General features: G+C 35.5%; 1 protein-coding gene across 1 annotated transcript; it reads left to right on the forward strand.

Annotated features, from left to right (window-relative positions):
• The first annotated feature begins 1267 nt into the window (after positions 1-1267).
• Positions 1268-8109, forward strand: LOC113351419. The gene is made up of 6 exons (XM_026595407.1): positions 1268-1340; positions 5214-5221; positions 5370-6078; positions 6163-7323; positions 7410-7502; positions 7874-8109. The coding sequence occupies exons 1-6, from the start codon at positions 1268-1270 to the stop codon at positions 8107-8109; spliced, it is 2280 nt and encodes a 759-aa protein (XP_026451192.1).
• Positions 8110-13193: the final 5084 nt, after the last annotated feature.

A 13193-nucleotide genomic window follows, 5' to 3' on the forward strand; every position in this document is an offset into this window, starting at 1 on the left:
TTGTCGACATCTTTACTTTGTAAGTTCTCTTTCACACTTACAACCTTGAAACTGATTTTCCACACTTCCAAACAAGTTTGGAATTGGTTCATCTGACTTTCAAGAACTATGTGATTGATCAAACCAACATTCAATCACAATCATGGGTTTAACGGTTCTACCAAAACAAGTTTCGGTTCTACCTCCATGTGAGTACTACGCATAGTCACACTAGCTTCCCAAAGATTCGGTTGACTAGGTACTAGGATCGGTTCCCCACATATATATGGTATCTAACTTATATGTGTTTCACATGTCAATAGGATCGATTCCTCTTTCTGCTATAAACCTTGTTGCACCTCATACAAGGATTTGTTCCCCTTGATGTACTGCACCCCGGTTCCCTTTACCTTACTAGGATCGGTTCCCTTTCCCTTACTAGGATCGGTTCCCTTTCCTCAAGGTCAGACATAATCCGATCATACCACGGGTGATCACTTAAGATTGGTTTTATTAATAAAAGTTATACCTATACATAAGTCAGGACTTTGTGAATAGTTCTACCAAGAACACAACAAGTTATGAGCGGTTATACTCTATCACACATATTGGTTGTTCATAAGATATGCAATGAATAACAAAACCAATAACTCCTGCAATTTCCTTTTCGGTTCACAAACAAGTTTATGAACTTACTTCCTTAGAACACATGTAAACATTGTTCCCTATGATGAAATCCTCACCTCGTACCCATACATAATCACAATAGCATTCAAATGATTATGCGATGTCTTATCTACAAAGTTTAATGGATAATCAATAAACCTCGTATTGTATTCCTTAATACTATGTCTATCTAGAGTTCATATTTACTTCGCATTTATGTTTTCAATATGCACGACTTGAAAGATACGTTAGGGAATGAAACAGTTTAAGTCAAATATCACTAACCTCAAGTGGAAGGATGATTTTTGTCGTTGTAGCTCCTTGCTTCTTCACATCTTCAAGACTTCGCAATACTTGTAATGTCTCATATCCTAATACTTTCAAGCTAACCTATATGAAGTTTAACTCTAGTACATAATCAAGCCACTCTTAACATGAGTTTTGATTCACTAAAATATGACAACCAAACTTGACATACCAACACATAGTGGGTTCAACCGAGCAATGCTCTAACAATGATAATGGTAGCGGCGGTGGTGGTTCTGGTGGCGACAGTGGTAGCGGTTCGAATTGGTGTTGAAGGTTCATAGAAGATAGTGGCGGTTGCTGCTATGGATTATAAATGGTGGTTGATGGTTCTGTTGGTAGTTACTTCAATGAAGGAGATGAAGATATTGTTATTTATGAAGCTACAGGTGATGATCAATTGGTGTTGTTTATATGTTTTTATGGGATCAATTGTTGTTGTTGACCCAATTTTTTATGGGATCAACTACGATTGTTGATCCATTTATGGGATCAACTCTTGTTGTTGACCCGATTTTTTATGGGATAAACAACGGTTGTTGATCCATTTATCTGATCAACTCTTGTTGTTGACCCAATTTTTTATTGGATCAACTACTGTTGTTGATCCTTTCAACTTCTATTGTGGACAATATTTCCTTGGATAAGTATAATCATGCTTGTATTTTAAATCATGCTTGTAGTTTAAATCATGTAAATTTCTTCCAATGTTGAACTTGTGGTGCAATGGTAGCATGACTGACTCCATGTCAGATGATGTGTGTTCGATTCACGCCAAGTTCACTCCATTTGCATGAATCAACTTTCATTGTTGATCCAATTTAGGGAATCAACTACCATTGTTGATCCCTAAATTGGATCAACTTCTACTGTTGATCCCTTTTTATTTGGATCAACTACCATTGTTGATCCCCTAAATTGGATCAACTTCTACTGTTAGTTTTATTTTTATTTGGATCAACTACTGTTGTTGATACAAAAATATCTGAACCAGTGGTGTTGGCGGCGGCGGTGACGGTGGCGTTGGTGGCGGCGGACTAGTGGTGGTGGTGACGAAGAACTAGTGGTGGTGGAGGACTGGTGGTGTAATGGTGGTGGTGAAGGAGTGGTGGTATAATATTACTGGTAGTGGCGGTTGGTAGGTGGTGGTTGTTGAACGGTGGCGATGGAATGGTAGTAGAATGTTTGTGGTGGTGGTGCTAGTGGTGGTGGTGAAGTGGTAGAGGAAGAAATTTGTTGCATTTTGAAATAAAGAAAAATATTATATGGGTGAGGGTCTTAAGGAAATCTAATTTTAAATGGATAAGGTTATTAAAAAGTAGGGACGTATTTATTGTTGTATAAGGATATATTTATTGAGTGTCAAAAGTAGGGACATACAAATAATATACCCTTTCTTTATGGATTTAAAAGGTGACAAGCAAAGTAACCCTTTTGAGGATAATGCCTGCTACTGATTACTTGACACCTAAAATACTGTTGGATGTAACTTATCAGATTGATAGTTTTATGTTTAGGTAAATCATTTCACTACACCAAATATGGGGTTTAGCAACTCAGATTAGCAACAGCTTTACAGCTGTTACGAATTTTCAGTTGCTAATTTTTGTTGCAAAAAAAGCGCAACAGATTGGAGTTATACGCGTGCGACTCGTGTGTATGCTGCCCACACTTCTTAGCTGACTCGGTTAATTTTACTATTCAACCCATTCAGATCAAAACTGACTCGGTTTTAGTATCATTATCGAAAGTTGTCAAAAGAAAATCTCATTCTCACTCTTTTTACTCTCTTCTCTCTCTCTCGTTCTCTTCTCCGATAATTAGGGTTCAACTTCTCTGGCGAAAAAGTCTCAAATCAATAATCCATCTATGCGAGATTAAAGTCGATTAGAGCGTCGTTTTTGTCTGCAAAACTTAACCTTGTTGTAAAAGATATCATTCCAAATATCTTGTATATTGTAGAGATGTGAAGGTATTATATAAGTAAAATTGGAAAATGTTGAGAATAGACATTTAAAACTTATAATTTCTGGCATGGTTGACTCTTGTATATCATCTTCAGTTTCATCTTAAATTTCTTCATAATTAGTTATGGCTTTAAAGAACAACTCTTTATATTCATATTCATAGGTGAAGTTATTTAAACATGCATAGGGACCTACATATTTTCCATTAACTATTCTGAAGGCGAGCGACAGGTGGGTCAGTTTTATTCAACAACAATAAGATACTGCTGGGGTAGGAGAGAGATGCTCTGCGAATCGGTGGTGACTCAGTTTGTTTCTTCTTCCAAATCTTAGACGATAATTTCTTTTAATCTTCCTTTACTCAAATATTTTTCTATTCTCTTATTTATGATTAGATCTCGTTAATATCTTTTCATCTTTTCTTTTAAGTTTTTCATTCCTTATGATTATATTATACTGTTATATTTCTTTTGATTCTTGCCGAGATTTTTTCTTGGTTTACTCGATTAGTATAGATTTGGTTTATTCAATTTATTCTCTAGATTCTTGATTTGTTATGTATATCTAGCATATATATGATCTCATTTTATTACTGAGTTTTTTTAGATTCTTTCTTATTTACTTAAAACAAGATCCTTCATTCTATATTTCTTACTTCTTTTACATGGATTGCTAATATCTTTTTCCTGATCTTTGAATATCTTCCTCCAGCGGCAGTTTTGCGTTATGGAGATTTGCTCTCTAAGCAGTTGTGACCAATGTAGTCAATTTCGGCCATCTCGGCCGGAATTCCGCCGGAAATTCCGTTTCCGGACCAAGCTAACACGAAATGCTACTTTCCGCCGAGACGGAAAATACCCGGTAAGGAACCGAAATTCCGGCCGAGATTGGACAAAAAACCCGGAATTCCGGGCGAGATCATACACCATTCGAGTTAAGTGACTTGAGTGACTCACTTATAGATCGATATCGAGGGAGCAACAGAAAGGGATCGAGAATTCGAGAGAAGAAAAAGAAGAAAAAGAGAGGGAGTTAGCAAAATTTCCAGCGATATACATATAGATCGATATCGAGACTAGAGAGTTTGGTGACTTGGTCGGATGCTAGAGAGTAGAGACAAAGAGTTTCATGAATTAAATTGAGAATTTGAGATATGGAGCTGTTGTGATTTTGTTCATAGAAGATTAGGTTTTCAATCAGAAAACAAGTAAGTAATCCAAACCCTTTCTTTATTTTTGTTAAAATAGACTGATGCATGATGTTTTTATTGATTATAATCGAAGTTGAGATGATTGATGTTCTTAAATTTAGGGTTTGTGTAATTAGGATTTATCTTAAATTGGGAATTGTTATTCAGAAATTAGGATGTTGTTATCTGGATTTCATCTTGTAAGTCAGAGACAAGATGTTGTTGTCTCAATCATTGATCCAGATATCAAATTCCGTCACCCATAAACAGGCCTTGATGTCATCTCCCTGTTTTCATGTCTCCATCATTGATCCACAAGTTTGCATTAAAAATTACCTTAGCCTACTGATCACAATTCAGTCCATCTACCGATTTATATACGTCAGATGATGCCAGTTGATAGCTTGGTGAAGATCAAAGATTGTTGTTAGGATGTGGTTGATAACTAGAGAGATACAGGACAAAAGAAAAAAGAGCATGTATTTTGAATAAAAGGTCTGAGCCTGGTTTTAGTGTGTTCATCTATCTTCATATGCACAGATTATAGGTACTGCATCCACATAGTAGTTGTATGATTGTTTCTCACGGCATCCTGAAAGCATGTTTCTTGTTCCATCACTCTATTTATAATGCATTGAAGCACCATTTCTGTAATCTAGGTTCATGAATGCTTTAAAAATAAACCACCCATTGAAGGCACTCATATGATTCTGTTGAACAGTGGTGGATTGTTCGAATTATTCCCCTAAAGTTTAGCTCCTTGAATCTAGTTTCATGTCTAGTTGTTGGTGTATCCGGAACAGAAATATTTCTGAACTGCAGAAAATGTTCAGAAGATAAGAGCAATTGCTAGTTGTTGTTTTCCTTCTGTGTTTTGTGATAGGATACTGCACTTAATAGAAAGACCTGGATGATAGTTACTTATTGCAGTCTTTTAATTATTTGTAGACTATTTCGAAAGTCCATTTGTTAGGGATTTTGCAATTTGCCGAATGGCAAATAGAGTTGGAGTGTAACTAAGAGTCTGGAAAACATAAGAAGCTGCTAGCTGTTCTTTTCTGTATGTGCTTTATATTTTTCCAGTGTTGTTTTTCTTTTTTTGATAGGGTGTGCTGTTAGTATGCAAACCTGTATACTTAAGTAATTTTCATCACTCCGTATTTCTTAATTTTTTGTCAAACTTGTTAAAAGATTAAGGTCTTTATAGATTAGTTTAACTTTTATCTCTAGTCGGTTTAAGATCTTAAGTTCTTTCATTTCAGGTTGTGGTTATGGATTCTTCCAATGCATCCAATTCGAACACCTCAAACACTGCATGTGGATCAATGCTGCCTCAATCCTCTACTCAGACTCAAAATAAAGATCCAGCATGGAAATGGGCTAAATGTAAAGACCCTGCATTTTCGAAGAAACTAAGTTGTGTACTTTGTAACAAAGAAATGCGTGGTGGTGGAATTACTAGGCTTAAGGAGCATATCACACAAATCAGGGGGAATGTTTCTTCATGTTTGAAAGCATCAGCTGAAGTTATAAATGAAATTAGACTAGCTGACAATATAAAGAAGTTAAAGAAATCTCACAGGGATGATGTTGATGCTATGTATCGGCGTACAAAATCTGATGAGAAGTCTGATGCTGATACTGATAATGAGGACCTTGATGTGCAAGAAGTTGAAAAGGTTTCCAATGTGGGCACTGCTAGTGGTAGTCAAGAAGTTGTTCAGAGTCAGAGGAAGAGAAAATTCAAGAGACAGAGTAATTATAGGGGTCCAATAGATTTACTCATGCAGACAGACCACCATAAAACTCAGCAAGCCACTCTTGAAAGAAACAGTTCAGTGAAAGAGAAGTTACTGAAAGATGCATGGAAAAGCATTTCAGCTTGGATGACTGAGAATTCCATATCTTTTAATACTGTTCGTTGTCCAAGTTTCCAAGAAATGATATATGCAATTGGTGAATATGGGAAAGGTATATAGTGCTCTCAGTAATCTTTTACTTTTGGTTTAATTGTTTTGTTACTTATGCCTTTTTTGTTTCTTTTTTTGATGTTAGCTATGCCCGCGCCATCTTACCATCAGATTCGTACAAATCTTTTCAAGGAGCAGTTAGAAGAAATGAAGAAGTTTGTTGATACATTTAGGATACATTGGAAGAGGTATGGATGTTCTATTATGTCCGATGGTTGGACAGATGGGAAAAAACGACATCTTATCAACTTCTTGGTGAATTGTCCGAAAGGGTCAGTTTTCTTGAAGTCTGTGGACGCGTCAGATAGAACCAATGATGCTGATTTCATACGTGAGCTTGTAAAGGAGGTAATTAATGATGTTGGGAAAGAAAATGTGGTTCAGTTCATTACCGATAATGGTTCAAACTTTAAAAAGGCTGGGAAGGATTTAATGCTTGAATACCCAAATCTATTTTGGACTCCTTGTGGTGCTCATTGTGTCCAGTTGATGCTAGAAGAACTTGGTGACAAGCTTACACGAATCAGGACAGCCGTCATTCTAGGTAAAAGACTTGTTACATACATTTATGCTCATTTTCAAGTGTTGTGCTTGATGAGGAAGATGACAGGTGGAGAGTTACATAGGTCTACAAAGACTAGATTTGCAACTCAGTATTACACACTAGAAAGTCTTCAAAAGTATAAAAATCCTTTACAAATGATGTTTGTGAATGATAGGTGGGCAAAAAGTAGATTTGCAAAAGAAAATGTTGGAATTAATGCACTTAAAATTGTTACAAGTAGTACATTTTGGGAAGATGTTGATTACTCTTGTAGTGTGTTGAAGCCTTTAGTTAAGGTTGTAAGGCTAGTGGATATCGAGCGCAAACCTACGATGCCTTGTTTTTATGATGCAATGAGAATAGCAAGGGATCAATTAGAGAAGAATTTCAGCGAAGATTATGATACTTGGGCTGTAATTAATGCTTGCTTTGAGAAAAGATGGAAGAAAAACTTCAATCATGCTCTACATTGTGCTGCATATTATTTGAATCCATCCATATTCTATAATATTGAAACTTATGAAATGGATAGTAATGAAAAGTACATAGAAATCAAAAGGGGACTTCATACATCTATGGAAAGGCTTATACCCAATGAAGATGAGCTTGATCAAGCAACAAGTGAATTGCGAAAGTATGCTGATGCTGTTGGAATCTTGGGAAGTCCATCTTTCAAAAGAAGAAGAACCAAGGATCAACCTCGTAAGCTTATTTGTTCTGTGAGTTTAAAGTTATATTACATTTCTGTTACATATCTTTTATAACTATTTTCTTTGTATTTATAACAGATGATTGGTGGATTACATTTGGAGGAATCGATGTGCCTAACCTGCAAAAATTTGCAATCAGAGTATTGAGTCTTACTTGTTCTGCTTCCCCATGTGAGCGAAACTGGAGCACATTTCAAAATGTAAGTATTCTAATCTTTTGCAATGATTTGTAATATTCTGAATATGCATAACAACTGGAAATATGATTGAACTAGGAAACATAACATGCTTGCAGACCCCTATGTTCTCATGACAACTATCTTTTGTATTTCAGTTGCACTCGAAAAAACGAAATCGCATAAAACAACAAAAGTTGAATGATAGTGTCTTTATCCAATATAATAAGAAATTGCAGCGTCGTTACATAGAAATCCAACAATATAACGATGATGATAAAGCAAATGATCCTATTTTCCTGGAGGAGCGTGATGACAATGATGAATGGTTGGATTTATGAAATTTGAATGACTTGGATGTGCTAGGTGATAATGTAAGTTTCAATGATTTGCAAGAGACAGTGGGTGAAGAACGTGAGACAGTTGGTAGTGGAGGTGCTTGTAGTTCTCGAAGCAAGTCTACTTTTCCAACCGACTCGGAGTATGATGGATATGATACCGATGAATTGATGTTGGACACTGAAAAAGGGCTACTCGTTGCTGAGAATGATGGAGTTACTCAAGAGGATGATATCTATGATTATTCAAATTATGTTGATTAGCACTGTAATGTTCTTTTTTAAGTAACATTTTAGACAATGAACTAAAGTTGTACTAGTTTCTCTTTTAAGTAACATTTTAGATATGTTCTGGATTAATTAGTTAAATCTGAAGTGTTTCCATTTTGTGTTTTTTTTGTTCATTTTTTGTTGGATTGATGGTATTTCATTATATCATAACATATGTAGAAATTATATATATAAAAGTTGGAACCGAGATTATACCGCGATTTGGAAACGGAATCTCCCCGAGACAACATTGTACCAGTGTCTCGCTCGGGACCGAGACAAACCGGAATCCGAGATCGACTACATTGGTTGTGACATTAGAGTTCCATCCGAGTTGAATCATTCTAAAGTTACCATTTTTGGTCCAATGCTATCATTCATTATTTCTTTATTTTTGAATATCCCATTTATATTGCCACTCCCAATTGGGTCCAGATCGTCTGTGCCACTGCTTGGGTGTGCCCTATGTGCCACACCAATAGAATGACGCCAAATATTTCCTCCCAGTAACGATAACTAACTAACTAACTAGATTTTTTATATATAACAGCAGTCATTTAGGAAAGATAATCAATTATGGACTAAAAAAGAGATTACCAGTATAAAACAGTATTTATTTTTATTTTTTTAATGATGAAAGTAGAAGTATTTATATACATCAAATTTCTTGCTTCAAAAAATTTCAGCTATATGATGTGTATATATTTTTCTAAACAGTTACTTCAGTTTTTTTCTTTTATAAGCTTATCCAAGGGGCATGAGTTCTACAACATTATAAGGGAAAAACATATATTATAATTCTAGAATAAACCCATAATATGAATATGTTGATCTCATAACTTGAATATGCGAAACAAATCTTACCCATTGATGCTCCATGATTAACTGTGAAAGAGCGAATAAACTATTAGAAAATTAAAACAATAAACTTTATTGAATGAAAGAAATTATACGGTTGCGTGAAATATTACCAAGTATTACCGTGATATTTTTTTTTAAATAATGTAGCCGTGAATTATATCATAGATTCAATATTTTTAGAATAGATATACAAATCCCGGTATTTTCTCTTGGATTTGTAATATCTTCTTTAACTAATTAATTATCTTTCCTAATCGATTAGTGTTGTATATATAGAAAATCTATTTAGTTAGTCATGGTTAATGAGAGAAATGATGTGGCGTGTTTCTATTGGTATGACACATAGGGCACACACAAGCAGTGGCACAGACGATCTCGACCCCTCCCAATTTTGAATTGCCTAAAAATTAGCTGAAGAATACTCCGTAATAGAAATAATTATATTCTGGTATGGAGTATATTAAGCCTTTTAGTCTTCAACACTTTTAACCATCAGAATTCATTTCAAAAAGTTTCTTCCCTCCAAGATTTAAACTTTCAGTATCATCAACCCAAATCTCGGAAGAAGAGCATTGTAAATGAAAATCGTGCTAGATCACCCCATTCGTCCCCAACTAGATCAGTTAATCACATCACTAGAAAAATGAATCAATCGAGTCTCTTGACTCGACCAAACATTTCTAAAAGAAACATTTTATCTAATGCTTCTCTTAAAGAAAGTTCTGATCAATAGAACTTAGCTTTCTTCAGTAGGGTTTACAAAAAAGAACCAATAGATATTCGTGTTATGGAGGAAGAATCGAAGAAACTTTGGCCGCAAAAACCATTTCAATTGAAGACGGTGATCCCAACTCATAATACCTTCATTATCAAGTGTCACAGCAAGGAAGATTATGATGATATTCTGAAACAGGAGCCATGGTTCGTTTTAGGCTATTTATTACTGCTTGAGAAGTTTGTCCCTGAGATACCTAACAAAGTTCAAATCAAACGTCAAAAGTTCTGGATTCGACTATGCAACCTGGATGTCACTTTTCTCTACCCAAAAATCATCAGAGAAATTTTGGAACCGCTCGGTACGTATATTGATATGCTACCAAGAAATGGTACTCCTGAAAAAGGAAAAATGGTGAAAGTGCCGATAGCCATGGATATTGCAGCACCTCTAGTAAGAGGATTTTGGCAGAAGACTCTTTCTGGAGAAGAAATTTGGATTGAGTTTTATTATGAGAAGCAACCACAACACATCTGTCACAAGTGTTATATAATTGATCATCAAGATATTCATTGTAAGTACGTGGAAGAAGATCTTTTGATGGACATGTTTGGCATGATCCCACCTGAAGATGAACTCAAGGCTTTCATTAGTGCACTCAAATATAATTTTTCGTCAAAGGAAGATACTTCAATTTTGATCATATTCAACATCTGCCTGAAGCTGCAAAAGAATTGATTAGGAGGAATGGAGGAGAATTGTTGAATTACATAGAATTTGGTGATACAGATTTTGGAGAGTTTCAAATAGGCTCGGCTCGACCTCTTCTCATACCAACAAGAAACGGGCCAGAACTAGTGGGCTTAAGGAAAACCCGACTAAAAATTTTAGTACTAGCAATAACCAAATTTCTCAACCTAATTTCAGTTCCATATATAATCCTATGTTTCCCCCCAATTCTGAGGATGACAAATCAGGATTTCGAAGTGATAATGATTTAATGAGTGATAAGCATATCAATAATCAAGAAGGATCATCTACTGTTGCTATGGTGGAACTCACAACTGCTGTTCGGAGAGAGCAAATTTTCATTCAAACATCTGAAGCTGGGGAGGGGGGTGCTGAGAATGATCAGGTTCTTATCATCTCATGCTTGATTTACTTTTTTGCTTTTACGGATTTTAGTCCACATGTTTTATCTCACAATACCACTAATTTAGATTTCCTCTCTATTGATTTAAATTTCACTGTTGTGGGTTATCGATTTCAAATATCTTGCAATAACCTAAGAAACAATATGAAAATTATTAGTTGGAACTGTAATGGATTTGCAACTAAGGTTACTAGACAACATCTGCTAGACTTAAACCATTTGCTTAATCCAGACATAATCTTCCTGTGGGAAGCTAGAATTAGGTCTGATAAGATTTTAAAGTTAATCAAACCTTTGAATTTTCCTAACTCTTTCTATGTACCTTCTATAGGTCATGCTAGAGGTATTTCTTTGTTGTGGAAAGATGGTTTTAGCTTTGATATTGTGCATCATGATAGAAATATGATTCATTCTCTAGTTACTAGTGATCCCCCTAAACCACAATGGCTTCTTTCATGTGTTTATGGTTCTCCATATCCTAATGAAAGAAGTACTCAATGGGACTTTATTTTTGATCTAAGTAACCCTTATGGCAATAGTGTTCCTTGGGCTTTTTTAGGGGATTTCAATATTCCTCTGCATAATGAAGACAGATTTAATAATGTTGGATCTTCTTCTTATTCTACCTTTATGGTAAATACCATCCATTATTCTGGCATGTGTGATTTGCGCTTTCATGGTAATCCATACACATGGACCAGTAATAAGCATGGTACAGGCAAAATTAAGTTAAGACTGGACAGAGCATTCACTAATTCTGAATGGCCCATTCATTTTCCTGATTCTTGCCTTAAACATTTGCCACAACTTGGATCTGACCATTTTCCAATTATGCTAGACCTTTCTCCAAACTCTTTTAAAAATGCTAGATGCTGGAATTTTTTTGAATATTGTTTAAGAGAAAAAAGTTGCAAAGAACAAATTGTTAAATCTTGGTCCACTAATCATAGAGGTTCTGCTAGTTACAAACTAGACCAAAAGCTTAGTAAAACTAGAAGGGACCTTTCTAGGTGGAATAGAGACATTTTTGGCAATATTCATGAAAATATAAACTCTTTGCATACTAAACTGACTAACCTGCAACAAACTAGTACTAATGGTAGTAACACTACTGAAGTACAGCAAGTTGAAAAGGAAATAGAGGAATGGAAGCAAAGAGAGGAAGAATTCTATAGCATAAGTCAAGAGATAGTCTCTTCAATGAAATAGATCAGAATACTAGAACCTTCCACATAAATGTAAACATAAGGATATAAATAAATAGAATTAAAGCTCTAAAGAAACAAGATGGTTCATGGTGCAGTGGGGGAGAGAATCCAGAAGAACATCTCTCAACTCATCTCAAAGATATCATGAGAACTACCTCTCCTGAAGTGAATGAAGACCTGATGAACCTACTTCATGAATGTATAACTGAAGCTGATAATGAGAGATTAACTAAGGTGCCGGATGAGATGGAGATTTATAAAACTCTCAAGTCAATGAAGTCGTGGAAAGCTCCAGGACCAGATGGATTCCCACCTGGTTTTTTTCAAACTCAGTGGGAGACAGTAAAAGAAGACGTGGTACATATGGTACAAAGTTTCTTTAGAAGTGGCATATTATTGAAGAAAATGAATCGTACAAATCTTACTTTAATTCCCAAAGTCAGATCTCCTCAACAAGCTGGTGACTACAGGCCTATTTCTTTATGCAATACTACCTACAAACTTATCACCAAGATTCTAGCTGCAAGAATGAAGCCTTTATTGGACAAATTTATTTCTCCAATTCAAGCCGCTTATGTCCCTGGCAGACAGATTGAAGATAACATCATGTTAGCACAAGAAATTATATATTGTATGAAGAGGAAGAAAGGGAAGAAGGGCTACATGGCACTCAAGTTAGATATGTTGAAAGACTTCGACAGAGTTGAGTGGGGTTTTCTAGAGAATATCATGAAGAAACTTGGGTTTAATAGCAAATGGTGTTCTATGATTCTGGAATGTATAAGTACTTCTGAAATTCAAGTACAGTTGAATGGTTCGCCCTGTAATGCCTTTAAACCTACAAGAGGCATTAGGCAGGGTGATCCAATCTCATCATATTTATTCTTACTCACCATGGAGGTATTCACAAGGGCTCTTGCATATGTTGAACAAGGTAAACATATTCAAGGAGTGAAGATTTCAAGGAGAGCACCACAGATAACACATTTACTATTTGCCGATGATTGCCTGCTCTTCACTAAGGCAGACTTTCGTAATGCAGATAATATACTTCATATTATTGAGTTGTTCAGCAAATGTTCAGGTCAACAAATCAATCTTCAAAAATCTGCGGTGTTTTTTTCAAGCAATCTTCATAGTA

Source organism: Papaver somniferum, chromosome 2 (genome assembly GCF_003573695.1).
Source record: "Papaver somniferum cultivar HN1 chromosome 2, ASM357369v1, whole genome shotgun sequence".
In the NCBI taxonomy this organism is placed as follows: Eukaryota; Viridiplantae; Streptophyta; class Magnoliopsida; order Ranunculales; family Papaveraceae; genus Papaver; species Papaver somniferum.

Excerpts from the sequence above, each read along its gene's own strand:
- LOC113351419 (XM_026595407.1), top strand. The coding sequence starts at position 1,268 with ATGGTGGTTGATGGTTCTGTTGGTAGTTACTTCAATGAAGGAGATGAA. Across the intron at positions 6,079-6,162 it reads AATTGGTGAATATGGGAAAG|CTATGCCCGCGCCATCTTAC; the intron begins GTATATAGTGCT and ends TTTTGATGTTAG. Across the intron at positions 7,503-7,873 it reads TACTTGTTCTGCTTCCCCAT|GTGATAATGTAAGTTTCAAT; the intron begins GTGAGCGAAACT and ends TGGATGTGCTAG.